Source organism: Equus quagga, chromosome 17 (assembly GCF_021613505.1).
Source record: "Equus quagga isolate Etosha38 chromosome 17, UCLA_HA_Equagga_1.0, whole genome shotgun sequence".
NCBI classification, from domain to species: domain Eukaryota; kingdom Metazoa; phylum Chordata; class Mammalia; order Perissodactyla; family Equidae; genus Equus; species Equus quagga.
Window position 1 is genome coordinate 1,666,855 of NC_060283.1, and position 27,571 is coordinate 1,694,425.

The 27,571-nt window shown below is 59.9% G+C and overlaps 1 protein-coding gene across 1 annotated transcript in view; it reads right to left on the reverse strand.

Annotated features, from left to right (window-relative positions):
• Window positions 1–323: 323 nt before the first annotated feature.
• KCNQ1 (potassium voltage-gated channel subfamily Q member 1) overlaps window positions 324–27,571 on the reverse strand; it is a 149,795-nt gene continuing 122,547 nt past the window's right edge. The window contains exon 9 of the mRNA XM_046644082.1: window positions 324–1,601. Coding sequence (XP_046500038.1) covers window positions 1,371–1,601 — 231 coding nt within the window. The 3' untranslated portion in view covers window positions 324–1,370. The remainder of the gene's footprint in view (window positions 1,602–27,571) is intronic.

Below are 27,571 nucleotides of genomic sequence, written 5' to 3' on the forward strand. Positions count from 1 at the left end.
AAAGGCATCAGCAAGAGCAAAGGCTGGGGGGTGGGGGGCCATGTTTCTGGTCTGCCCCGAGGTCCTGGGGACATCCTTTACTTCCGCTCAGTTCATGTGGATGGAGCCTGACCTTGGTGCTGGCTACGGGGACAGGAATGGCCCTGCCTCAAGATGCCCGGCCTCCTCGGGGATCCTGCTTCTAGAACCCCCAGCCCAGTGGGCAGGGGGCTCCTGGGCCTCCTCCCTCACCGGGGCAGGTCAGGTGGTAACTCCACGGGAGGACAGGGTTGTCCCAAAGATGGACGGCTCCCTAAGAATCAAGGCGAGGGCGGCGTCTAATCAAGTCCGCGGCTCTCCGCGTTTATTAGGAAAAGCCAGCACAATCAATCAAAATCACACTGTGAAGCTCATTAAAACAGATTCCAAATCGCCACAAATTATTCTGATTTCTGCGAGATGTAATGCCCAGCAGCCCCCGCCCTGTGGAGAGACTGTGACACCCTTGGGCTCCCTCACGGCACAGCAGCTGGTCAGGTGAGGGGACAGTTCTGTGTGTCTGTCCAGCCGCTCGGACCAGGCAGGGAGCTGGAGGTAGGGGCTGCACACAGCGCCAGGTCGGAGGGGGCCTTCCTCTTCTCTCCAGCACGGGTAGGAGAAGCTGCCAGTCCAACTGGGGGACATTCCACCCCCAGTGAAGCAGTCAGGGGCCAGCGGTGGGCCTTGTCCCTCCTGCTGGAAGCTGTGGCCTCAGGATCAGCTCCCCTCACAGCCCGGGGTCAATCGAGTCATCATCTCTGGAGACGGAGGGAGGAGGCCCAGGCCTGGACCCTCGGAGGGGGGCTCGTGGGCCTGGGTCCTGTGTCCTTATTCGTCATGGGCTGGGCCCGCCCTGCCCTGCTGGCTTCCTCCCCGGGTCCACCTGAGTCCTGGATTTGAGGCTGGGGGTGGGGTACCCACAGACCCTGTCCAGGCTGTCCCTCTCTCTCCCCTCAGGAAGCCCCCTGGGGCCTACCAGGGGGGCCTGCATTCATCTATGCTGCTTCCTGGCCATACGTGGGACAGACTAAGTGCCCGGGATGTCCAGCCCTGCGGGGGGCCAGCCAGACCCCCTGCCACTGTGTCCCAACCACACAAGCGATGGGGGAGGGGCACAGCATCAGAGCTGAGAGGGGCCCCTCACCCAGCCAAGTTCTAGTACCTGCTGGCCGGGAAGAGGCGGCCTTGGTGAACCCCCAGCTCAGGCTCGAGGGGTGGCACGGCCCACTGGGGGGCCAGGGCCAGGGAGAGAGGGGCTGCTCTCTCGGGCCTTCAAGGAGGTGGCTGTGGCTCCATGGGTGCCCCTGCCGAGTGGGAGGTGGGGTGGACCTCCCCTCTCGCCCTGGGCCCCCTCAGGACCCCTCGTCAGGGCCCCTGTGGGGCACGGTCAGCTGTTCGTAGGTGGGCAGGGCGTTGCTGGGCAGGAAGAGCTCGGGGTTGATGGAGCCGCCACCACAGGGCTGGACCACTTGGGCCTCATCCCCGCTGGGGGGACGGCCGCCCGGGGGGCTGCCATGGTGCAAGGAGAGCAGCTGGTGCAGCATGTCCGTGATGAGCACCAGCCTCTGGTCCAGCTGCGTCACCTGCGGGGACAAGAGCAGAGCTGAGTCAGGTGGCGGGGGCAGCCCAGGTGTGCAGGGGCCTCAGGGCCTGGGCTCAGCGAGGGGTGAGGGCGGGAGGTGCACGGCCCGCATGTCCACGTGTCCAAGCGTCCCTGCAGATGTGGGCTGCGCACGGGCCTGGGCGTGCCTGTGTGTGCATGCGGGTGTCCGCAGGTGCACGTGGCCCCGTGTGTGTCTGCACACGTGTAGACACGTAGTTGGAAGGAGCCCATTCTCTGCAGCCCTCACCTAAGACCTGGAGACCAGAGCGGGTCATTCCTCCTGGGAAGGGCTCGTGAGTCCCAGGGCCAGGCCTCCCCTCTGCTCCCCCAACACCTACAGGGCCCGTGCTCCTGTCATCGTGGCGGGTGCCCCTTCCCCCACCCATGGGCACCAGCATCCTCCCAGCAAGCTGGCAAACCAGGGCTCTGTGTGCAGCACCCCAAGGGGTCAGGCCAGGACCCCAAGGCGCTCGCTCCACCACATGACCTGGCCACGTGGTCATCAAAGGCCTGTCCTGTGCTGAGCGCTGGGGTCGCCCACGGTGGACAGGATGCGGCCACCCGGTGAAGCTGGTGGGGAGGCGGAGGCAGGATGCACCAGGCACAGCAGGGGCTCACAGAGGCCTCTGGGTGGCCAGGAGGGGCAGGGGCTAAAGGGGGCCCAGGGTGGGAGGTGGCCTGCGGAGCCCTCAGAGCCGGACAGGGGAAAGCAGAGCTAGGCCAGGAAAGAGGAGGGAGGGTGGGGGGCTGTGAATCCAGTGCTGTCTGAGGGGCCCCCTCCCCTAGAAGGTGGGCCAGGAGGAAGTGCTGAGCCAGAGAGCCGTGGGCCTGTGGTCCAGCGTGAGCCGGGGTCTGCGCTCACACCGCGGCCCACAGGGTGCTCCATCAGAGAAGAAAGCAGACCCTCCCCCCGCCAGGTACCTGGAACACCAGAAAGACTAGAAATGGCAGTGGAGGGAGTGGAGGGGCCAGATGGTCACCCTATAGGGGCCGAGCCACAAGAATGCAGAGCTGCTTGCGGGGAGAGTGTGGCTTGAGGGTAAAAGCCACAAGGATGGCTCTGCCAAGTGTCAACTGCTGGGGCTGAGGACAGCAGCAGGCAGAGCTGGCTGCCGCCGTCCACCCAGCTGGACACATACATGTGGTGCGTGATGTCGGTGCTCCAGGCCGTCCTAGGCCAGCCTGTCCCCTGGACCCACCTGGGCCCCTCTCCTGGCCACAGCGTCCCTCTCCCAGGACCAGGGGGAGCTGGGATGCTGGCGGGGCAGGATGGCCCTGAGGAAGATGCTGTTGGGTGAAGCAGCCGCAAACCCTGTGTGGGCTGGAGGCCCAGTAGCTGGGTCCCCACGCAGGCCCAGGCCTGCTTCAGAGGTCGGTGTGGCAGTCACCAACCCTCCCACCCGTGGACGCTGAACCACAAGGGCGAGGAGGTAAAAGGAGGTCTCTCCTGAGGAGCTGGGGAGCCCTTCCACCAGAGACCCTGCGGCAGAGGGTAGGACGAGGCTGTGCCCTCTCCGGGAGGCAGAGACCCAGCTCTCAGCTGAGGCCCAGCACAGTCTGAGACCCTCCCAGCCCAGGCTGAGGGCCAGCTGCGCATCCCAGGTGCCATCATGCAGGAGCCCAGGCTATAAAGGGAAGGGGCACAGGACTTCACTGGTTCCGGCAGGGTGGGGCCTGGGGCCACTCACTCCACTCGCCACCCACTGCCGATGCCTGCCCGACACCCTTGTCCTCTGCAGAGCCCTTTGGAGACCACCGACTGAAGCCTAAGTCCACTCCACACCCGCAGACCCTGAGGCCCCAGGAGGAGAAGGGTCTTGCTCAAGGTCACTGGCTGGAAGCCCCTGCATCTCCCTTCTCACCCCTGCAGACCCCCACCCCCAGGTTCCATGCTGAGAAGACACGGTGTCAGGTGGGAGGGTGGCGCCCACAGGGGCTGAAGCAGGCCTTCCGGGGTGGGGCGAGATCAAGGATCAGAGCTGAGCTCAGAAGGCTGAGGGAACACTGTCGGGGAGGAGGTGGACTCGTCCCCGTCACACCCAAACCCCATGCCTCTCCCTGGCCCAAGACCCCTGGGGCTCCTGCTGCAGCAGGACTGACCCCCTCAGTTCCACCGCCCGCTCATGCCCGGGGAGGCCTATGGGGGCGCCGCCTGGGCTCCCCAGGCCCGGCACACCATAGCCTTGAGCAAGGCTGGTCCAGGCATGGCTTCCCGTCGCTCACCTGTGCAGGCCCTGGCTTGGGCAACTGTTGGTTTGGCTTCAATTGAAAGCACTAAATACGTTACAGAAGAAAATCTGTGGTTTCATACATTTTCACTTTACGGCACTTGAACATCTGTGGAAGCCCCCAGATGTGCAAGTGGGTATGGAAGCGTTTATAGGGGCTTCCTGGGACGAAAGGGAAGGGAAGCGTGGTGGGATGGTGGAAGGGGTGGGAGCCGCTGGGCATGGCTGGAGAAGGGGCTCAGTCCTGGGCCACCTTGGGGTGACAATCCCTACTCGGGGGTGGGCAGGAGGTGTGGTGGGCAGTGGGTGGGCCAAGCTCTACCAGCCCCCCACCCCCTGAGCTAGGCCCCCCTCCTGGAGCTTGGTGGCTGGCTTCGGAGCCACACACCCTCCGAGGGCTCCCTGCTGCTTACTTGCTGGCTTTGGGCTCCATGCTCAGCCCCCAGGGCCCTGTTGTGGCCTCTGCCCAGCACATGCGGGCCTCTGCCCCTCTCCATAGTTGACTGCATTGCCCTGTGGGTGAGTTGTGCTCAGGGTGGCCTGAGACCTGGCCCCTGCACTCTCCCCACTGGAAAGTGGGGGAACCTGCTCCTCCCTCACTGGGTTGTCTCGAGGATGGAGCAAGACAGTATGGACAGGATCCCGCAGGGGCTGGGTGAGCATGACATGCATGGGACACTCCTGTCCTCTGGGGTGGGGCATTGGGCTGGTCCTGGGGCTCCTAGAGTAGCCCCTTGGCGGGGGCTCCTTGGCTCAGGCCTATGGGCTGCCCTGCTGGCTCCTCTGCTGGGAGGGCCCTGGGCCCAGAGGGCGGCTCCTCCTTGGCCTCTGGGGTTCAGCTCCATCACATGTCAGAGAAATGGTCCTTGAGCCGCCTTAGCCTGTGTCCTTCCTCCTGGGCCCTGAACACAGAGTGTCTTTATCTTCCTCACATATTTGATGTCCAAGGGGCACATCAATGGGCTGAGGGAGAGGCCTTGGCCAAACACCAGGCGCAGGGAGGTGCGTCCTTCCCGGCAGGTGCCCAGGGGAGGCGCCACCGGCCTCGGGAGAGGGAAGTGCTCGCTGGGGGCCGGGGGACTCGTTCCCCAGGAGCCGCTGGGGCAGATCAGTTTTGGGGACCTGCAATCTCGTCATTATTTGCAATTTGATAGTGACTGAAAGTGCAAGGCCAACAAAAGCTCCCTTGTGCCCTGCCTCAACTCACCAAATTAATAATCCTAAAACAGCTTCTGCGGCCCTCGGAAGAGAAAAAAAGCAATTAGAATAACAGCTAGTCATAGCCCGGGCGGCCGGCGAGCGAGGCGACGGGGTTCCTGTTTGATGTGGTTATGAATTTGTTTTCAAAAGAAAATCTTGAAAAAGAGTCTTTCAAGGGAAATTTTTGCAGAACCTGCTGGGCCTTGATCCCAGCTCTGGACCCGCTGGCGGCCCTGGCCGCGTGCGTGCCACGGGCTGTCTCGCCACACTGGCTGGCGTCGGCCAGAGAGGGTGACACAAGACTTGGAGCTCGAGGGGAGGGAGCCCCCTGATCCTGGGGGGGCAGCTTGTGGTGCCCCTGGGGTCCCTGTGGGTCCAGGTCTAAAGGCGGGGTGGGGCCTCCTCTCGGGAGAGCTCAGGGCCCTCTGTAGGGTCACAGGGCGAAGGTCCCTGGGCTCTCTTGTTTGCAGACTGTCCTGGATCAACAGTCACTGAACTGTTTTCAGGGGCCTGACTCAAAATATTGAACAGCAGGCCCCAAGCTGAGCTACAGGGAGGTGGGGGGTCCAGGTGTGGGGCAGGACACGCTGGAGCCTGGAGCTTCCGCTAGATCTATGCTGGCACGCACGCCGGGGGCCCACACGGCACACGGCTGCGATTACTCAGCTCGTCCCTGCAGTGGCTCTGCGTCCACTTCCTCCTTGTGCCCCGCGCTGGGCCACAGGGCTGCTGAGCAGGTTTGGGTGGTGGTCCTGGGCCCCCCGGGGACTTCTGGGCTCTCCATCTCCATAGAATGCCAGGTTCTTGTCCCGCCCCTGTGGGCCTGCCCCTGGCCCCAGCGCTCACTCTGCAAGCTTCTGCCTGGTCAGGGAGGGGAGTGGAGGGTCCCAGCAACCTCTGGCCTTTGCCCCCTGTACCCTCCACATGCAAGTGATACTGAGCAGCCGCAGCCACGTCCAGGGCAATGGACGTCATTGAGAGAAACCACGAAGGGGAGAGGCGCCGGCTGCTCCTCGCTGTCCGCCAGCCCAGAACCCTTCTCCACTGACTGTGACAGGAGGAGGGCCCCCCAGATGTGACAGCTGCCGTCCGCCATCCTCTGGGCCTGGAGTACCTCAGGCTCAGGCCAGGGACACATCCAGGACCTGCATGCTCGACCCTGCCAGGCCTCATGGTCTGAACTCAGACCACGAAGCCACGGTTTTCCTGAATGTCTGTTTAGCCCTGTCTTTCCCTGAGACCACTCTGTTCCTTCCGTAATTTTCCTCACCTCAGCAAAAGGCTCCAAATCTCAGCATCACGCTCCACGTTCTAGATGTGAGCAGAGCCTGGAAGCCCCCTGCCCACCCCTCCAGGGCTCCAGCCTGGGCCAGACCGCCAGCCTCTTGCTGGGACCGGCACAGGAGCCTGCCAGCTGGCCTCCCCAGCGACGTGCTTCTACATGGTGGTTTTCTCAAAACACAAACCAGGTCACGTCATTGCCCTGCTGACACCCTCTCCAGCTCCCACCTCACCCCCCGGAGAGGCTCAAGTCCCTCTTGTGGCCCTGGACCTGTCCCCTTTGCTCTCTGGTCTCTGTTCCTTCTCCCCTCCTAGGCCACTCTGCTCCAGGCCTCTCTGCTGGTCCTCAAACATGGTGGCACACACTGGCCTCAGGACCTTTGTCCCACTGCCTCCACCAGTCACCCTCCCCCGCTTAGGTCTCGCCAATGTCACTGATCTGAGGCCACCTCCCTCCCTCTGCTACCGTCCCCATGTCCCTGAGCAGCCCATGTTTTCTCCAAGGCCCCTGGCGTGCAGTTGTGTCTGCTCACTCCGCAGTTTCTCCCGCTAGAATCAGGCTCCTTGAGCCTGTCCCTCCGCCCGTCCCCACCAGCGCCCGCGGGACCCAGTTTGTGGACCACACACGGCGGGCGCTTCATTGCCCAGCGTCTCTACTGCAGAGCCCCCGGGGACCCTCTAGCACACCTCCAAGGGCGGACGGTGGTGTTGCAGGGCGCCTGGCCGCCGGGGCCCGGCTGTCCCGGGAGGGCCCTGTCCAGCGGGCAGCCTGGGCCCAGGCTCTGGGCTCTGCCCCGGTGCCAGGCCTCCACGACTCCACGGGGCTTGGGAACGGCCGCCCCCCACCCCCCCACTGTGAGGAGGCGGGAATCGCACCCGTAAATCACCCTCTCGTTAAGGCCGTGGGCTGGACGGTCCTCCCGAGCCGGGTATGAGTGGAAATAGATCACAGCGCTTCATAAGGCCATAATTTATGGCAGGAGACGGTGTAATTGTGTTTATGACTTTCTTTTAGTGCTTCAGCTCTTGGAGAAAAATCAGCCGTGTTTCTAGCTGCTGAGGTTTTACGGCCAGTCCCCAGGGCAGCCGCTCCGTGGAGCTCCCTGTCCCGCGGCCTGGGCGCGCACCAGGCATGGGTGCACGCCGCGCGTCTGTCGGAGGGCAGGGCCCGGGCCAGTGTAGAGGCCTCGGTGTGGGTGTGCGAGCAGCACACAGTGGGGCAGTGGGGCTGGGTCTGCAGGGCACCCAGATGGGCTGCCTGGTTCACATCTTGCTTCTGCTGCTTCCTGGCTGGGAGAACTTGGGCAAGTCACTTGGCCTCCCTGAACCTCAGTTTCCCCATCTGTGAAATGGGGATGACAGGAGACCCTCCCTTAGCAGGACACTGCAGAGATTGAAGGAATTAACGCATGAAAACCCTGGAAACAGTGCTTGAGGCTCAGCAAACGCTGATGAAGTCTCCTGCCACCATTACCGACTGTCAGTAAGCACTGGGAGCGTGTGTGCGATCGTGCCTGAGGCTGAACGAGGATTCCTACGCAGGCCCGGTCAGCACATGTGTGTGTACACATGTGTACGCACACATGTGCCTGTGATGTATAAGGGCACAGAGACTGTGTGTGTGAGAATGCGTGAACTGCTCCTGCCCTGGGTGTGATTTGCACAATTCCCCTCACCTTCCACCAAACTATTCCCTGAGTTGCCAAAGAATGTGAGCATATCTGCCTGGACTTCTAGGCCCCTGGGCCTTTGTATGTGCCAAGGGGGTGAGTACCCCTCCGCCAGTCAGTGATGCTGCTGGGCTGGGCAATTCAGAGAGTGAGCGACAGGAGCCCCCCTCTGCATGGGGTCTCCTGGGAGCCAGAGTCCTCTCCTGAGAGGGAGACAGACACCGCCATCTCCGGGACCCCTGGTCTCCAATGCGCCAGCCATTCTGCCTGTCTCCCAGGGCCCTATGCCTGGCAGAGTCCAAGCCGGGGTGAGCCTTGGCCTGGAGAGACGGTGACGTGACAGCCACTTGCGCCCTGGCCCTGGGACCGGCGACATAGTGGGGTTGATGATCAATACTTTGCCAAGGTGGGCGTTCCAGAGGCTGCAGACCCAGGCCCTGTCCCAGCCACCGTGCCTCGCGTCTCCTGCTATTCTGGCTGCTGGGTGGCCAGAGGAGACACGCTATGGAAGGTGATCAAAGCCACTGCCAAGGTCAGCCACGTTTCAGCTGGGTCCTCGGCACAGTACGGCCAAGTGGCCGGGGGCCCAGTCAGTGCCACCCCCAAGACCCTTCTAGGGGCTTGCCAGTGCCTGGCCAACCACCCCTCAGGAGCACAGGTTGTCTCCTCTGAGAGAGCGCCACAACAGGGAAAAGACCCTTTTACCTCTCCCCAGACACCTGGCTGCCCAGGAGCAGCCCCCTGGACACCTGGGGTCCACCAGGGACCCTCAGCAGGCCCCAGTTCTGGGCTGACGGCTGAAGGGCATCTCAGGATCACCATCACATCAACGTCCACCTCGCCTGAGTTCACTGGGCCGGCGCAACCTCGCCTACCCTCCACGCCCGGCCCTAGGACGCCCCTCTGCTGGTACTGTCTTTGCACAGACGCCTCCAACTCTGGGTCCCAGCCTTGCACTCTCCCTGGGGTCCCAGAACCCCATCTCCACTGGCCTGTGGGTCTAATGGCATCTCAGCGCAGCGGGGCCCAAAGGGAGCTCGGCCTCCCCCCGAGCCTCCTCCAGTCGTGTCCTCCCATCTCAGAAAGAGGCGCCGCCATGCACGTAGTGCCACCAACTGTCGCATTCCCCGAGGGGCCCACCCACACCCCTCCCGCTGGCGGGTCCCTGGCGGGTCCCGTGTCTCTCTAGAACACACACCCTAAATCCGCCCCCCTCCCCCCCCCCCCCCTACGGCCCCCACCCCTCGCCTGCACTGTCGCAATCACCTGTAATGGACAAGCTAGGCCCCTTCCCCTCTGCCCCGGGTGCGGCAGCCAGGCCGAGTTTCAACCCCCTGACCGGAGCTATCTCCCAGCGCACGGGGAGCGAAGTCTAATCTCCCCCGAGGCCCCCCGAGGCCCTGTGTCCCCCGCCCTCGGCCTCCCTGACTCCCACCTCTCAGATCCTGAGCTCGGCACCCTTGATCCCAGCCCGGGGCCTCTGTACTTGCTGTTGCCTCTGCCCAGAAAACCATCCTCCACTGCGTTGTACAACCTCAGCTCAAAGGTTGAGAGCCGCCTCCCCTGACCTTTCGAGCGAAGTGCCTCCTGCCCTCCTCGCTCCCAGTTCTACCTGCGGCCCTCGCCACCCCCCCGAAACGTCCGGTTTGGTTTGTTGATTTACTCGCTGCGGCCCCTTCACAAATCGAAGGACCCTGAGGCCGGGCCTCGGCCCACGCCGCCACTGTCGCACCCTCAGCCCGTTCTTCAGAACCCGGCACGTATCTGGTGCTCAGAAAATACACATGGGATAAGAGGAGTTGGTGCTTCACAAATATTTGCTGGATGAATCAACGAGGCCCCCTGCCATCTTCCGGGGACACCAGTGCTGGGGTGGGACGGGCAGAGGTGCTCCAAGCCCAGCGCTCGCTCACTCTTTCCCCCGAGCGGGTGCCGGGCAGAGAAACAGGGGCTGGCGCTGCTGGCCAGGCCTTTCACCGTCATTGCTTTGCTCTTTGTATATTAAGGAAATTTGCCCTTTGACCTGTACATCACAAATGTTTCCCCTGGTGTTTTATTTGTCTTCTGAATTGGTTTATGGCAATTATATCCTTGTTTTTTGTCTTGCCACACAGAAGTTCTGTTTTGTTTTGTTTCTTTTCTTTTTCTTGCAGTCAGCATCCTCCATCTTTTCCTTGATGGCTTCTAGATTCTGGGCACGCTTGGGAGTGGCCTTCTCCATTTGAGTGCTGAAACGTTTCTTTCTAGTTCTTTTTGGATGTGTAGTTTACCCTTAAATCTTTGATTCGCGTGGACTCACTTGGAGCCACAGGCCTGTCTCTGCGACTCCCCCGCCCACAGCCCACAATGCGTTGGCCACTGGGTGCTTCTGGCCAGGCCCAGCCACCCCACACCTCCTAGCCCCCTACCTTGGGGCCCTCAGCCAAGGCACAGGCAGTTCAGGATCCCCGAGCCCGCCAGCAGCCTCCAGCAGTGCCCCTGAGGCCCGACTGACCCTCCATGTGGCTTTCCACAGCCTGCAGACCTCCTGTTTGTCCTCACACCCTGTCCTTGCCCTCCGTGAAACCCCCGCAGATCTCTCTACTGCCTTCAGGAGAAAGACACAGCCCCACCTTGGACAGAGTGCCCCTCACGGTCTGGCCCTGTGCCCCACCCCGGCCACTGTCCCTTCATGCCCCGCATTGGCTTTTTCCAACTCCTTGGATGTGCCACACCCTTCCTGCCTCAGGGCCTTTGCATCAGCCGCCCCCACTTCCTGGAACAATCCACCCCTCTCCTGAGCCAGTGAACCTTTCTCATCCTCCAGGTGCCAAGGTGGGGTCTCCCCCCAAAGGCCGTCCTCCTTCGCCTCCCTCCTGGTTGGGCTCCCTCACCTTCCTACTCTTGTCCTTCCAGGAACTCCAGTCTGCCCAGGCGCCACTCATGTTGTGTGCTTCTTAAACATCTGCCTCCCCGAAAGCAGGGACACTGCCAGGCCATCCATGACCCCTCACTGGCTGGGTGGCTCTGGGCCTCCATCACCTCCGGGGCAGGGGGGCACAGTGAGTCTGTCTTGCAGTACAGGACAGCTGTGAGGGTCCCCTCGGAGAATAGAGGTCCATGTATATGTGGTCAGGGTCTCCTGGGGACAGGGTCCAGTTCCCCTGGCCTGTGGGGGGCTCAGGGGAGGAAGGACCCAGGATGCCCCCCAGTTTCCCACGCCTCATGGCTGCCTCTGACGCCTCCCCTGCCCCCAACATCGTCCGCACCCACAGCCTGGGGTGTTTTCTCTCCATGCCTCTCTCCGCCACCCTTGGTTGTCCCCGCTCAGCCCAAGCCCACAGCCTCCCTCCGGACACTGGCAACAGCTTTCCAGCCTGCTCCCTGACTGCATGTGCCCCATGAGCCTCTTGCTCAGACGGCTGGAGCCTGTGGACTGCCCATCTTCCCCCCCACCCCCCCGCACCTCCCAGAGACCGCCCGACGGGCCCCTCCCCAGTCAACACACCGGGCCAGCTGGAGGTCTTGTTTGTAGATTAGCCTGTTTACAAGGTTTTGCACGATATAAGTACTCTTTGAAAACATTCTCCCTAAAAAGTGAAAACATTTCAGAGAAACCCCGCCTCCCCCCGTTGGACCTGGCCTGTCTCTCTCTGGTCCTCTCCTCTCCCAGGTAACCGTCTTCGCAACCTGGTGTTTATCCTTCCAGCGATTTCAAAACACGGGCTGGCGCATGCGATCTGGTCTCCGTCCGTGGCGGGTTTTAGCATAAATGGTAACATGAGATACTGTGGCTCTCTACTTGCTTGTTTTCACTCGACAGAGGGTTTGAGGCTGCCCGTGTTGAAACATGTCCATGGAGTTCGCTCCCAGGGGCGGCCGCACAGCAAGCCTTTCCACGGGGCTCTGGAGGTGACGCACGACCAATGTCCATCGGTGGACAGGGAGGCTGGGTACTCTGCAGGCAACACCCCCATGCCATCTCCAGGGGACCTAGGGGAGGGGACCGCTGCTCCAGGAGAGGTCTTCTTGATGCCAGAGGCCAAGGCCGTGCCTGCAGTGGCCCCCCCACACCACTCTCCAGAGCCCCGTGCCCCACCCGCCGCCATCCGCTCCTCTGCTCCGGCCTGGCCTCCTGGTCTCCGGGGCTGTCCGGCTGCCATTGAAGGCCACCCCTCCGAGTACACGCAGGCTGCTCAGCCTTCGCCCCTCTCCCCGGATCACCGGCACGCGCCCCGCCGGATGGTTCCACCAGCAGACATGCTCATGCTAGTCCTCCCATCCCCAAGAAGGTAGACGAAACTCTCTCTTGGATTCCCCATCTGTAGCCACTGCCGTCTGACTCTCTTTGGAGGTGCCGTCCACTGTTCTCTGGGCCCTGCACAGACCTCCTGTGATGACCGCACCTGGGCTGGGATCCACAGCCCGGCAGCAGACGCTGCCCAGCTCCCTCTCACCATCTCTGTCAACTCCACTAACTCTGTCCTCTCCCTGTGGGTCAACAGGGCGCCTCGGGCTCAGGTCTTGGTCCTTCTCTCTGCTATGCTCCCCTTGGTGACCTTGTCCACCTTACAGCCTCACGTCCAGCCAAATTCAGTACATCTCCAGCCCAGACCCCAGAATTATGTTGACCCACCCACTGGCCACCTCTCCCAGGTGGCTCGAGGCCTCTGGAACCCAGTGGTCCCTCCTGGAGCCCGGTCTGCTCCTCTTGCGGTTTCCCAGCTCCATTAAGAGGTCAGGCCAGAGACCCCAGGGTTACCTCTTTCTTTCACGCTTCTCATCTGATCCAGCCGCAAAGCACCAATGGGGTCAAGGCGGGGACCTCCAGGGCCCAGCAAATCTGTCCGGAATCGGGGGCTCCCCCGCAGCCCTGGGCCAAGCCATCAGCATCTCCGACACTGCCACAGCCTCCCCTGCTCTCTCATGGCCACCCTTAGGCCCCAGGAGAGGAACATTGAGACGGAAGTTGCCCATGCCCTCAGAGCCAGGCCAGATCTGGAGGCCCGTCACCATCTGCCATGTCCTCCCCATGGCCTGTTCGCTCTGCTCCGGCCCAGTTGACCTTCAGTCTGGGCCCAGACCTGTGGCAGAACCTTTGCATGTGCTGCCTCTGGCCTCCCTGAAGTGTCTGCTCAGATGCCCCTCTCCGGGCCCGCCCCGGCATGCCCACAACCCCCAGCTCCTCGAGGGTGGGGCTGCTGCTCTGCTGGCCCAGTGCCTGGCACAGGCCGTGCTCAGGGAGGACCTGCAGAGTGCTCCACCAGAGGCCGGAGTGTCCAGGTCAGCCCCAGGGAGGTGACCAGCAGAGAGGCTGAGGGGCTCAGCCTGTGTGTGTGTTTGGGCGCGTGTGTATGTGCACATGCAGGCTTCCATCAGAGCTGAGAGCAGGTGAAAGCTGGGAGCCGGTACATGAAGCAGAATCTAGGGGTTGCAGGGGGACTGGCGGCTGGAAGAGCTGGGGTACAGCCCGGCCATCCCCAATCCTGGGGGGCCTTGCCTAACCTCCAGGTGCTAGTGTGTCCAGTGTCGCTGCCTTTCCCGCCTCCGTCCTGGCCTGGAGACGGCAGTCACATGACTGAGCTGGCCAGGGCTGGACTGCAGCTGTGGCTGACCCAGACAGGCAGGCAGCCCCCGGCCCCCGGCACGCCAGGCTCCCAGGCCTGTACCCAGGATGGGGTGACTCCCCTACCCCTCTACTTCTGGCTCTGGCTTCTAGGACAGGATTCCCCGAGTTAGCCCCCTAAGGCTAGAATCATGTTGGAGGCTGGGCCTGGGGGCTCTGGGCTGGTGTCCCTATGGCGGCTGGGCAGCCAGGCCAGGAATCTGGAATCCAGCCCCTTTCCTGGCACCTGGAAGAGCCTGGCGTGGAGAGAGACACGGGACATTACCAATGCCAAGGCTGGAGCCTCCTCACTGGGGAAATCCCAGGGATTTCCTCCCATACAGGCCCCAGCCCAGCACCCTGCCTGGCATTCGACGCCCAGCTGGGGGCTTGGGAGCGCCTTACCCACCTCATGGACCTCACAACGCCTGTTCCTTCCTGCCTTGTGAGGTCTAGAATCCCTGAGCCAAAAGGCCCTCAACTCCATCCTTCCTCCTCTCAACGCCAAGCTCTCTTCCCAGCTCTGCTTGCACAGCCTTTGGGATGGGGAGCTCAGTACCTCACAGTGAGCCCAGCCCCATCTCTGTGTTGGGGGAACCAGAGCACCCCACCCAGGGCAGACCCTCCGTGGAGTGGCAGCCCCAGCAGCCCCAGAGACAGGCCCCCAGAGACCTGGGCTGGGACGGGAGTGGACAAGCAGCTCTTGGAGGAAGGCGGGAAGAGACGGCGAGGCCTGGCATGTCTCCTTCTGGTACCCCAGCTACTGAGAACGATGAGGGACCTTGCAGGGTCCCCCATCCTTTTTGCCCCTGCCGCCCCCACCATGGCACTTTCCCTCATGGCAGCTCTAGCGCCATGCACAGCAGCCCCTATCCCCCATGGGGTCCCTCACCCTCCACGGCTCAGCTTGGGGTGGCTCCCACATCACTGGGTCTGGGAACTTCCCCACGACCCACTCAACATGGCCGTGTGGTCCTGGGGGGGGCCTGTGCTGTCACCCAGCCACGCCGGGCACAGCAGGTGCTCAGTGTCATGGGGCGGGGGACTGAGGCCTCGGGTTCCTAGTCCCTGGCCACACTCCTTGTGGCTAAGCAGGCACTGCTGCACCCCACCCCCAGCCCGAGACCGACTGTCGGGGAAGGAGCTGAGGAGGTGGGGGGCAGGGTGCACAGGCAGGAAGTCGCTGGGGCTCCAGGCCAGGCCCCCGCGTGCTCCAGCCCCATCTGGACATATTTGGCAGGTCCTACTCCCCTATGCTCCCAGGCCGGCCGACATTCCCAGCCCTCCCCCAGCTCTGGGGCCCACCTTCCCCACTGTTGCCTGTGGTCCCACCCCGGGGCCTTTGGCCTCGCAGTTCATACTCGCCTCCCACCCCCATCCTGCTGGCTGAGCACAGTGGACTGCCTGGTCCCCAGCCTGGGCCCAGCCACATGCAAACAAGGGACCTGGTCCTCGGTCACCCTCCCTGATCCGAGCCTCTGTGTTTGCCTCTGTGACAGGCCGAGGAGGGATGTTCCAGGAGGCGATGAGGGTCAACCTGCCTACCCTGTGACCAGTCGGTCTTTTGTCCCCTCTGCACTGCAGCCTTCTCCCATCACAGCGACGGGTGGCTCTTGGTCATTTACAGCCACTGACAGACCATGGGTGCTGTGACCATGGCAGGCAGGTGCCCGGGGCAGATCGGAGCATGGCAGCCACACCCAGGTGCCCACCCCAGGGCTCAGATGACCCACGGATCTAGGTGGTCCTCAGAGAGGTCCGGTGGGAGATGGGCCACCAATCCCAAGGGCTCCAGGTTCCTGGTCAGGGCGGTGTCCTGTGGGGGGAGGAGCCTAGGGGGCTGGGCCTGTGAGCAGGTAGGGGGACCTCGCGCTCAGCTCTGCCTCACCCCCCACACCCCCAGGTAGAGAATGGGAGGGCTGTAGGTGAGGGTAGGGGCCACTCGGACTGAGAGAGACAGTCCTTGGACACAGGGGCCCCCCTCGGCTCAGTTCCCTGGGGCTCCGGGGTCCCACCCCAGCCCCTTAGCACTGGGCACCGCCGGGTGCTGGCCCAGCTCTGTTGCTCTGGAGGCCTCTAATCTGCAGGCTTCTCTGGAAGCCCATAGGCCTCCCTGGCATTTGGGGAGGTGAGGGGGGCCGTGTCCTCTGTCCTACTGTGTGGACCCCTCCCAGGGCTCATGCTGTAGTCTCTGCTGCCTTGGTGCTCCAGAGAGGCCACAGGCACCCCCACCCCCGGCACTTCCTCCTCACCACGAAGGCCCAGAGGCTGCCCCACGAGCCTCCTGACTCCTGGACGGCCTTGTCCCCTGGTCTGACGGGCAGGGAACAGAGGCCTGTGCTAGCCAGGAGCATCTTTCCTCCCCCAGCAGGAGGAGTCTGCATGAGGATGCTCGGGGCGAGAGAGTATCAGCTGTGGAAAAGCAACGAGTGAAGCTCCCCAGCAGGGCGTCCGTCCTCCTGCCCCATCTCCAAACTCATGGACCCCTGGCCAGGCCACCTGTGGCTCCTGTGCAGGTGATGGCACCACCCCTCACTGTCCCCCCGCTGCACCCTCATGCCCACCTCAGTCCCACCTCCACGCCACAGCTGGTGATCTCAGGAAGCCCCAGCGTGGACCCCTAGGTGTGTGGCCATGTGGCCAGGGGACAGGTGTGTGGTTGGAGGGGACAGTCGTGGTGTGTTTTTGGGGGCTGGGAGGCCTGAGGAAAACTGACCAGTGGGGGTTCCCAGGAAGGCCCACAATGCTCGGAAGGTGACCGGAAGGGTGGGGAGGGCCCACCCAGGAGGGAGGCCTTGGGCTGGCCTGGGGCCTGCCTGGCCTGGGCTGACCGGAGGACTGATGAGAGATTCAGGCCCTGTCCTGTGGCTCCCAGCCCACCCTTCCTGCTCCTGGGCCGGGAGGAAGAGCTCCTTGGGACACTGGGCCTGGGTGGGAGACCCAGCTGACCGGACCGGGTGTGGTCTGCAGGCCTCCGGGAGGACCTGTTCTCACGGCCTGCAGCGTTCCCCTTTAGTGCCTGGACCCGGGGGCCTCAGAGACCATCCTTGGTACCACTGGGGTCACAGCTCCAGGAGGCCCGCCCCAGCAGAAGCCCAGGTTCCTCTGTCAACCGGAGTTAAAGGTGGGGAGGGACCACCGGCCGGCAAGCCCTTCTCTCTCATGGCCGCCCCATCCCGCACAGACCAGCCCCACCTAGCCTGAGGGCTCCTGTTCGGGGACCAGCCAGCCTCGAGTCTGCGCCTGCCGCACGAAGGGCCTGCCTGGCCTGCCTCCTCGCCCACTCTGCTGCTCTTCCCCAACCCGGGCGTGCCCTCACCTTCCCAGCCCAGAGCCCCGCTCCTCGGCTGACCATCTCCTCCTCCTCTTCCTCACCAGGGCCCTGGCAGACCTCCCTGCTGTCCTGCACCATCGCTGTCTCCCTCCATTCTAGAGTTTCCTCTCCATCGGCAAGCAAATCCTCTTGAAGAGCTCCCACAGGTGCTGTGTCCTCCATCCCCGATTCCTGACCCCAGAGGCAATCCCTCCACCCTCCCAGCTGTCTCTTGGCTTCACCTGGGTGTTTCTAGGCCACAGGCTTATATTGCTGTTCCCTGTGTTTGCAGCTTTAGACATTATCTAGGGACTGCCTAGCGGAAGATGAGAGCGCAAGATTTTGTTTTCACGACCTCTGTCCCTCGCTACTCCCCATCCTCCCAATATAGTTATATCGCAATTCTAGGCTCAAAAATATTTACTGTTTGCACTTTATGTGAACATTCTGCACCGTTATGTCACTACGTAAACCCTGTTTTCAGCTGAGCCGCGTGGTCTCCGTGATTCCAGCTTTTTGTTTTCCCTGGGCTTAAGAATTGCCTTTATGTTTTGCTTAGTTTTTAATGCATCTGTCACTAATTCGTTCTTGGACTCTCTGCCAGAATCGTAAAACTTTTATTCACCCTGTTGAGGACACTAGCTATCTATCAGCTTCCTTATTTTTCCTCCTAGAGGTTTCCTCCTGGAGTTCTAGAAGGATAGTTGTTTTCCCGGCCTGCTGAAGAGTCGTAATGCTAGAACTTCTTTCCCCCATCATGCTGGGAATTTCTTTGGCTCTTTTTTTCTTTTTTTGGTGCTGGACTCCCCTGGTTCTTGCATCCTGTGTCTCTCTTTTTTGGTTTTCCCCTCATTTTGCTAGAGCACATCTTCAAGTAACTTTCTGAGAAAAGGCATGCAGTAGGTAAAACTTTTAACTGTGCATGTCTGAAAACGTCTCGACTCTCATACCTAAGAGTTTAGGCACAGAATTCTAGATTGGAAGTAATTTTTTCCCCTAGAAGTTTAAAGGCATTTCTCCATTATGTGCTAGCTTCCTGCCCTGCTGTTGAAAAGTCTGATGCCATTTTCATTCACCATCCTGTGCGTGTGACCTTTTTCCTCTCTGGAAACTTAGGGTGTCCACTTTATTTCTGGGGTCCTGAAATCACAATGATGTGTCCTGATTGGGGCATTCCGGGAACTGAGGAGGGAAGAGGTTAGAGGTCTTACTTTTTAGCACGAAAATGTTCACTGAATCTCCCTTATTTTCATCACTGGGGCTCACTCTCCACCCACAGCTCCTGATGTCCCCAAGCTCAGAAGCTCTCAGGTCCAGTCTCCGTGGGGACTAAGCCTCCTGTCTTCGGCTGGGCTGGGGCATGGGCAGTAGCTGGCTTCCTGGACCGGGGGGGCGGGTGCCACGGGAGCATCTGCTGCTCAGACTGATCAATAGATAACCTCCTGGCTGCAATCTCTCGTCCCAGCTTCAAGGGTCCCGGGGGCTCTGGTCCTTGAACCCATCCAGGGCTCAGTGGGAGCCGCCCCCCTCTTGGTGCCTCCCCCTCCTGCGAGGCCCGTGTCTACACTCCTTGATGTCCTCTCATCCTTCTGCTTCCCCATTGACGAACTTTAGTCAACATTTTTTGGTGTCTCTCTTATCTTCTTCCCTGATTGCTTTAGCTCGTTGATTTATAACTTAAATTTTTTTAATGCCTCTACTGTCATTTCAGTGGGGTTTGGAGGGAGTGGAAATAAACACGTGTTAATTTTCCATATTTAACTAGAGGTTGCACATTAACTTTTCCACCCTCTCCATCTGGGCTTTTGGCCCCAGCACCCACTGCTCTGGTCCCCAGTGACTTCCCGTGGCCACCCCACGCTGTCTTCTGTCCTGACTCCTCACGGTTTTCATCTAGGGGGGGCAGGTCCCACCCCACTGAAGCCCTCCAGCTCCCAGGACCCACATTCTCCTGCGGTTCTCTCCTCCAAGTCCCCCCCGTGTCCCATTTTCTCTGCTGGCCCTTGCACACCGGCCACCCCGACCTCACCCCTCTGCAGGCAGGTGCTCCCTCTGTCACTGACCTCACTGTGCCCACACACTGGTGGTTCCCGGTTTGGACTCTCAGGGCTGACCAGGCCACAGAGTCTTGGCCTCATGGCCTCATGGCCTCATGGCCTCACGGCCTTGGCGTCTCAGAGGCATCTCGAATCCACACAACCTCTCCTCCCCATCCTCTTCATCCCAGGACAGGACGCTGCCATGCTGGCTGCTCACGACAGGCCTGCTCTGGGGCCGTGTCCTCCTGCTTCCTCGCCTCCAACAGCCATTTCTACCCAAGATCTTTCTGTCCGGCCTCTAAACAATAGGTGGGATTTGGCTGGTGGCAAAGACAGTTAATTGTACCCATAGCCATTCTCTCCTTTTGCATCAACAGATCCTGGAATTAAGCGGGGCTTTGGCCGCCTGGAGTAGAAATTTGGTTTCTCAGGGGCCCTCATAGTGACTCGGGGTGTGTGTTACTTTCTGGTCAATGGAAATGAGAAGAGCTGACACAAGCAGCCTTTATGTCAGTCTTTTCTCTCTTTGCTGCTGCTGGAATGCAGATGTGATGGCGACTGCAGGAGCAGCCGCTGGGGCCCATGGGACAGAAACCCTGTGTTGCAGACAGTGAAGTCAACAGAGAGGGAAGGGCCCTGGGTCCTGTTGCAGTGCTGCACACACTTCAGCTCCTGCTGGGCTGGGACCCCGCCGGTGGCAACAGTCTTTCTCGGTTAGGCTAGTGTCACTGCTGTTGTCTCAGCAATGGCTGGGACCAACCCCCTCACCCTGAATCTAGTCCGTCATCTCTTTGCTGACTGCCCTCTCTGCCTCCCCCCGGCACCCCCACCCTATTCTACACACAGCTCAGAAACACGTAAATCAGAGCATGTCACCTCTGGGCTTAGAGCTTACAACCCTCCTATGGCTTCTGATCGACTGAAGGTAAGTCCATACTCTTTACAGGGGCTGCCAGGCCCTGATCTGGCCCCTGCCAGCACCCTGTCCTCACTTTGTCCCACTCACCTGAGTCCCACAGAGCTAGGTGCTGTTGTCCCCCGAACGCCATAGGCTCTCCCGCCCCAGGATCTCAGCACTGGCGCACAGTAGGCACTTAGTAAAGGTGTGTTGAACAACTTAGTGACCAGGTGGGTGAGTGAGTCAATGCACACTGCAGCACCAGAAAGCACAGGAACCTTCTAAGGCCCAAGGCCAGGGGCCAGAGCCTGGTCGTCAGCCTCACGAGGGATCAGGAGGGGCCGAGGGTGGCGTGGGCAGCCCTTGCTCTGCTCCTGTCCAGCTCGTGCCCCTCCTCCTTGGCTTCTGCTCCAAGGTCCCCTCCTTGGAGAGCCCCCTGCCCACCTACCTACTGCTCGCTCGCCGCCCGCCCTGCCTCCTTCCTCTGGTCCTCGCTGCTCTGCCCCAGTAGCTTGCTGGCTTCTCGCCCATCTCTCCCTGGACTGAGCTTCCTGAGGAAGGGGTTCCCATGGCCTCCCCAGTACTTGGCACTGCTCCTGGCACACAGTAGGTGCTTGAGTCACTGGGACAACAGATCCGGGGTGGAGGCAGGGCTGGGGCCCTGAGATTAGGGGTGCCCTGGGGAGCCCCAGTACCCTGCAGCCCTCTCTGTTCCCCTGGACCCACTGGTGGCAGGCTGGGTGGGCTGCGCAAGCCCCCCCTATGTCCCAGAGCCATTTCCACGTAGTGGGCGCTGGGCTACAGATTTGCCGGGGTGAGACCCGAGGGAAAGCAGCAGCGGGGGGGGTGGGAGGCCAGGCGGGGTGGAGGGGGGCTCCGAGGCCGGGCCTGGCGCGCGCCCTCCAACACTGCCGTCCTCCCGAGTTTCCGTGACTGTCTGTGCATAACCGCACGGCGGTTTCCATCGGCGCTGCCAAGTGGCGGCTGCCGGGCCTGGCCGCGGGTTCTGGTCCCCGACGACCGGGCTCTCTGTCAGGCAGCCCCGGGAAGCTGGGGAGCCCGGGAGGCCCAAAGGGCTCCACTGCCCTCCACCACCCTGGTTTCAGTTCCTTCATTTCTCAGAGGCCGGGCCCTCTTTCCTTCCAAGTCGCAGCTGACGTGAAATGCAGCCTTAAAGTGCAGCTGACATGACAAACAATAGCACTCCCTCGGAGAGGCTCTGCTGCGGCGGGCGGCCCCCCGCCCCCCAATAATTACTCAAGACATTGGCATGAGCCGGGCCTGGTTAGGTAACAGGCTGCTTGCTCCGGAGACTTATAACTCACAGGCAGTTACACATGATCTCCGCAGACAACAAAATCGTTTCCAGGATGGCGGGGAGGGCGCGGCCTCGGGGAGAGGGTACGGGGGCAGGAGGGGCCGAGGCCGGGCTGGGCGGGGGTGGGTCTGAGGAAGGGCCTCCCGGAGGCCCCGGGGATGCAGCCTGGGAACTTGGGAGCCAAGGAAGCATTTGTGGGAAGTAGTTGTTCTAACCCTTCTCTGCTCTGACCCCCACCCTCACCCCAGTCCCTGGAACGTGAGGCCACGCTGGTCTAGTCTGTTACCAGGCAAAGCACGGGAGAAACTCATTCATACTGAAATGTGAGTGACTAACCATGTTGAGAGCGTCCCCCCCTTTCTATGTGGAAGATAATTAATTGTCTGTTTACTGTCCGTGGCCCCATTGTACACGACTCCCTCAAGGGCAGGTCCACATACTTTCCCCTGTGTTCCCAGTGCCTAGTACATAGCAGACATTCAGAAAATATTTGTCGAAGAAGATGCCATCTAAGCAAAAGAAGGCAGCATCAATGTTGTAACTGCGGGTCCGTGGCAACGAGAGCCCAAGGGATGCTGGCAAGCGGATGGCTGTCCATGCTCCTGCTCCCCTCAGAGCCCGCTTCCTGACACCCTGGGCCCTGGAACTCTCCTGCAGGAGACGCCCATTTCCCTGGAAGGACGCTGAGCCGCAGCCGGCTGAGGACTCCGAGTGCATGGTTTGGGAGGGCCGTCTCTCTCTCGGCTCCCCTGCGGGGCTGGGTCTGCATCCTGGCCACCCGGCAGCTCGCCCACACCCAGGGAGCCTGATGTCTGAGGCTGTGGCAGGAGTGAGGGTCCAGCACACACCTGACCTCAGCCACATCTTGGGGAAGTGGCACTTCTCACCCGCTCTGGGCCCTTTTTCCTCTGTGACTGTCTTTGGGCACAAAGATATCCCTCTCTAGCTCCTGCTGAAATTGGTCTTGGGCCCCAGGCTGAGGTCAAGCACACTGCTCCTCCTTTCCTGTCCCCATGCGCAGACCACCATACGCGCAGACCACCATACGCGCAGACCACCATCCGTGCAGACTGAGGTGTGGATGGCGGAGCTCCCTGGCTGGGCCCCTCTGCTGGGCAGAGCCAGCTTCTATAGACACCTGGCTGGCCCCACCACTAATGCCCGCCTCCTCACCCAGTCACTCAAGCCACAAGAATTTTGGGGAACCTCCTATGTGCTGGCACAGGGGGCCTGGTGACCCAGCCATGTGATTCACGTCCCAATCAGCATAGTGTCTAGTGGGGTCAGACACAGCAGTAGCACTGAGGCAGACCAATTACGGGATTCTGTGGCTCTGCATGGCTGCACCCAATGGGAAATCCCCGTCCTCGTTTGCTGTCCTCTTGACGGCACAGCTCACCCCTTCTTGAAGCCCCGTTCCCTGGGCCTCTGGGATGTTCCAGCTTCCACTGTCTTCCTGCCCTGGTCGCTGCCCCATGCCGCCCGCACCAGCTCGTCTGTCCGCAGCCCTCAAGTGGCCAGTCCCAGCTCTCTCCTCCCGCCATAATCGCCTTGTATTCCAGCCAGGGTGAATTAACTATGCGTGTGTGAGTGTGCATGCATGTATGAGTGCGAGTGTAACCCAAAGGATGAGCCCACTGGACAGCTTACAAGAGAAAAGAACCTCAGGGCCTCAGTGGGCACCCTAGCTCCACTTGGGGGGCAGCCATCTCTAAGGCTTCCCTCTGGTGGCCCCCTCCCCGGGCCCTGAGGACCTGGCGCCCTGCTGCTCCTGATTCATGACCTCCGATGTCTTTACAGATTTCCTTCTGCGCCCTCTCACCGCCCATGCTTCCCTGCCTCTCGGTTCCCAGGGGAGCTGTACCAGTATTTCAGGTCAGCCCGCCGTGAGACCCACGCCCAGAACTCAGTTCCCCAGAGCCTCGGGGCCCAGGTTCTCGCCCTGGTCTCCAGCTGAGCCTTCCTCAGGGCGACCCTCGGCAGTTTTAGAAGCCCCCTTGCACCAGCCTTGCTCCTGAGCCCACCCTGTTCATTCTCCAGGAGCCGGCCCGCAGCGGGGCCTCCTGACTCCTCCCTGCGAGGGATCCCCTGTGGCTGGCCTCTGTGCTTCCTCGTCCTCCTTGACTCCTGCGTTTGGCTGGAGCAAATTCTCCACAGCTCTCTAAGAAAACGGTGCAGAAAGTAAGTTTTAGGGACTCTCAAGTGTCTGAGACTGTCCTTCTGGTCTCCTTGCCCTGGGCAGACGCTTCGGCTGGGTATAGAACTGCATTTTCCTTCAGACTTCTGCAGTCGTCTTTGTAAACCTTCTCTACTGCAGATCAACCCCATCAGAGGCCCGTGGTTTGCTAGGTCATCTGTTAGTTCTGTCAGAAGATTCCAGGGTGTTCTGGAAGGACACGAGGACACGCGGCTGCTCTTTGGCTCCAGGCTCTCCGCAGGCCCCCCTCTCGCTTACATTTCCTCTCCTCCGTCGTCTCTCCTCTCCCTCTCTGGAACGTCTTGCTGTTGGATGCTGCATCTCCTTGGACGGAGTCCCCATGCTTCTTGGCTCGTCTTATTTTCCATCTCTCTGTCTTTATTCCACTTTCTGGGAGATTTACTTCAAACTTTTACTGAGTTTTTTTTTCACTCGGCAGCATATTTTACATTTCCAAGAGCTCTTTCTGGTTCTCTAATTGTTTCTTTTTCATACCATCCTGTTCTGGGTTCATGATTCCCTTATCTTCTTGAATTTCAGAGTGATCTTATATGTGCCATCTTTCTTCATACTGCTCCATTGTCTCCCATCCTTTGGGGTGCCCCCCGTCCTCCCTCAGTGGCCCCTCCACAGTCTAGCCCTGCCTAGCACCTCACCCTGCTCTCTCCCTCGGCCCTCTTCTTCCTCTCCCATCCACACGCCAGGCATGTTCCTTCCTGCCTCCGGGCCTTTGCATGTGCTGCCCTGTCTGGAAGGCTCTCTCCATCCCTCTGCTTGGTCTAGCTAACTTCCACTTATGCTTTGTACTCAGATCACAGGGTACTTCCTTGGGCTGCCGAGACGGGGTCACAACACCTGTTACATGTCCCCTCAGCTCTCTTTACACTCAGCATGATTCGAACTCAACACCGTCTCCACTCCCCACCCCACCGCCAAGAGGGAAACCCCTGAGGGCAGGTCTGGTCCATCTGTCCGCTGCTGCACCCCGGGGCCCGGCACCCGTGGGGGTTTGTGTCAGCGTCCCACTGCTGCCGTGACAAGTGACCACAAACTCAGTATGACTTTATAGTCAGAACTTATTCTTGCACAGTTCAGGAGGCCAGGGCCTCTCAGGGACGCTCCAGGGGTCCGTGGGGCTGCTCCCCTCTGGAGGCGCCAGGGGAGGCTGCCTCCCAGCCTCACCCAGCTTCTCGAGGCGCCTGCACCCTCGGCTCTGGCGCCTTCTGCTCCCTTCAGAGCTGGCAGGGCAGCGTCTTCTCTCCTCCCCGCCCTCTGCTCCTGTCGTCACAGCCCCTCCTCTGACTCTGACCTTCCGTCTCCCTCTTATAAGGACCCCCGTGAGGACGCTGGATAATCCAGGGTAACAACCCCCACCCCCCCGAGAGAACCTTAATCGCATCTGCAAAGTCGCTTCTGCCGTGTGAGGTCACATGTTCACCGGTGCCAGGGGGAGGAAAGGACGTCTTCGGGGCTGCTGAGTGACCACAGAGCTCACACGTGCTGCAGAGCAGGGATGTGGCTCCAGGGGAGGGAACTGGGACTTCCTGGAGGAAGCGTCCTCTAAGGGGACGCCTCAAGGACCAGCCAGGTGGCAGGGGGAGGTGTCCTGGGCAGAGACTATGGTGAGCAAGAGGGGGGCCTCTGAGCAGCTGCAAGGACTTCCAGGGGCCGACACCAGGGAGGGTGGCAGGGCCCACCCCAAAGCCCCAGGAGTCACCATGAATGGTCTAGAACTATACCAGGGGCAGGGGACACTGTTGGTGACCACAGTGGGGGTCAGTGTGGCTCTTTCCTCACAGGGCTCTCCCGCAGGCCATTCCTCCTGGGCGTCCCCTGGGCTCTCCACCTGTCTCCTCTGCTCCTGCTCAGGCCTGGTGACCTCTCCTCCCATCTGAGCCCAGCCAGCCAGCTCTGACGGGTCCCCTGACCCCCACAGCCAGAGCAATGATTCAGAACACACAGTGGCCCCACGTGAGACCTTTCTGGAACTTCCACTGGCTCTGGAGGGACGACTCAAGGCACAGGATTCTCACCATCACTGCCCAGCCTTGCCTCGCCAGACCCTCAGTCACCCTTCTGTCCTCATTCACCACTTTCTTGCCCTGCACGGGGCCTTTGCACATGCTCTGCACCCTGCACCTGGAGGCACAGATCCGAGACGCCGAGAAAGTGCTGGCCTCTGACGCTCCCCGAGATACACGATCTCACTCCCCAAGATGAAGTCACTAGATACCCCAGGAGCCAAGCCCACCTCCGCAGGAGGGGGTGAGCTCACACCTGAAGAGGCAGCTTCGGGGAACAAGCTCAACTGGGCTTTAGATTAGACCCAACATCCTCAGAGAGACGCAAAGAGGAAAGGGGCTTGAAGACCCGACCAATGGCTGCGGAGATGGGCCGAGGAGCAGGACCAGCCAGCAGACGGGCGAGCAGAGTGGAGGCCGAGCTGAGGGGCTCCCCCTCGCCACAGCGCAGCCTGAGAGGAGAGTAAGGATGAAGGAAAAGTGGGGGAACTCGGGGGCTGGAGGTTCCAGAACCAAGGGAGAGGCATTCTCCAAGGAGAGAAGAAAGAGGGAGAGAGGAGCAGACTCGAACCATGAGCGGAGCCCGTCGCACAGATCTGAGGGAGGGACGCGTGTGCACCCAGACTCGAAGGGCCCAGGGTGCGGAGCAGAAAAAATCAAACAAAACCAACAAATCAAGAAATGCACAATATCATTGGCAATGACAGCGCCCCTCTCTTAGGAGCCAGCCCGTCACAGTGGAAAACAAGCAAACAAGCAAATACGGAAGCAGAGAAGCTGAACGGCTCCACTGCCAAGATGAACCCAATGAACAGAAAAGCCTTCGCAGCCTCCACATGGACATGGAAACGTCACAAAACGACCGCAGCAGCCCCAAAGCAAAAGTCGATACATTTCAAAAAGTCTATAGCTTGAAATAAAATGAGAAATTAGTATCAAAATGAGAGTGATAGGGGCTGGCCTGGTGGTGTAGCGGTTAAGTTCAGTGTGCTTCACTTTAGCGGCTCAGGGTTCATGGGTTCATATCCTGGGGACGGACCTATATGCTGCTTATCAAGCCACGCTGTGGTGGCATCCCACACACAAAATAGAGGAAGAGTGGCAAAGACAATCTTTCTCAAGAAGAAGATTGGCAACTAATGCTAGCTTAGGGCCAATCTTCTTCACCAAAAAAGAGAGAGAGAGAGAGAGTGACAAAATTTATATACTTGGAAGTTAAAAATATATAGTTCTAAATAATTCTTTGGTTAAAGAGAAAATTGATGGAAACTAAATTTATTCAGAACAGATCCACAATGAGAGTATAATAGACAAGAATCTGTGGGATGCTGCCAAAAGGGTATTCAGAGGAATATATACAGCAGTTTTGAAAAATCAAAAAAGTTGAAAAAAAATGGGCTAAGCTTTTAACTCAAGAGGCTAGAAAAAGAACACCAAAATAAACACAAAGAAAGAATAAGAAATGATAAAGGATATTAACAAGAATATTTTTATGAAAATAGAATTAATCAATAGAACCAAATGCTAGTTGTTTGAGGAGCCAAAGAAATAGATAAACTTTAAGCAAGTAAAGTAACAAAGAATTAGGAATGAAAAGAGAGCAATAACTACAAATGCAGAGTGAACTGAATAATTATATGTTATTACCATACATAATATCATGTCCACAAAATGAAAAACTTGATGTAATAGATAATTTTCAAGGAAAAAAATTACCCAAAGCGGCTTATGAAGTAGAAAATCCTAATAAACAAAAACTCATTGGAGAAATTGACATCATAGTCACCAATCGTCCTCCAGAAGGTTACAAGACCAATTTTTTGAGCAATTTCTACAAGCTTTTCGAGAAGCAGATAATATTGATTCCACACCAAGTGTCCCAGTGCACAGGCAGAGATGGGACATGGCCCAACTTATCTGATGAGATGAAATCAGACACCAAACCCGGGTGAGGAAACACAAGCAAACTCTAGGCTGAAGCCAGTTATACAGACAGATGCCAAAATCCTACACCACGTAGAAGCAGGTGGAATCCAGCAGCCTAAGAGAGTGAAGATCACGTATGATCTAGGAATGGAAGGATAGTTTGACCTCAGGAAGCTAAGCAATACTCTAGCTCACATGACCTGGTGTTTGGCTCCTGTTTTAGCTCTGTTTTCAACTGGACTTCCTACTCCCATCCGTGGGCTGATGGGTTCCAG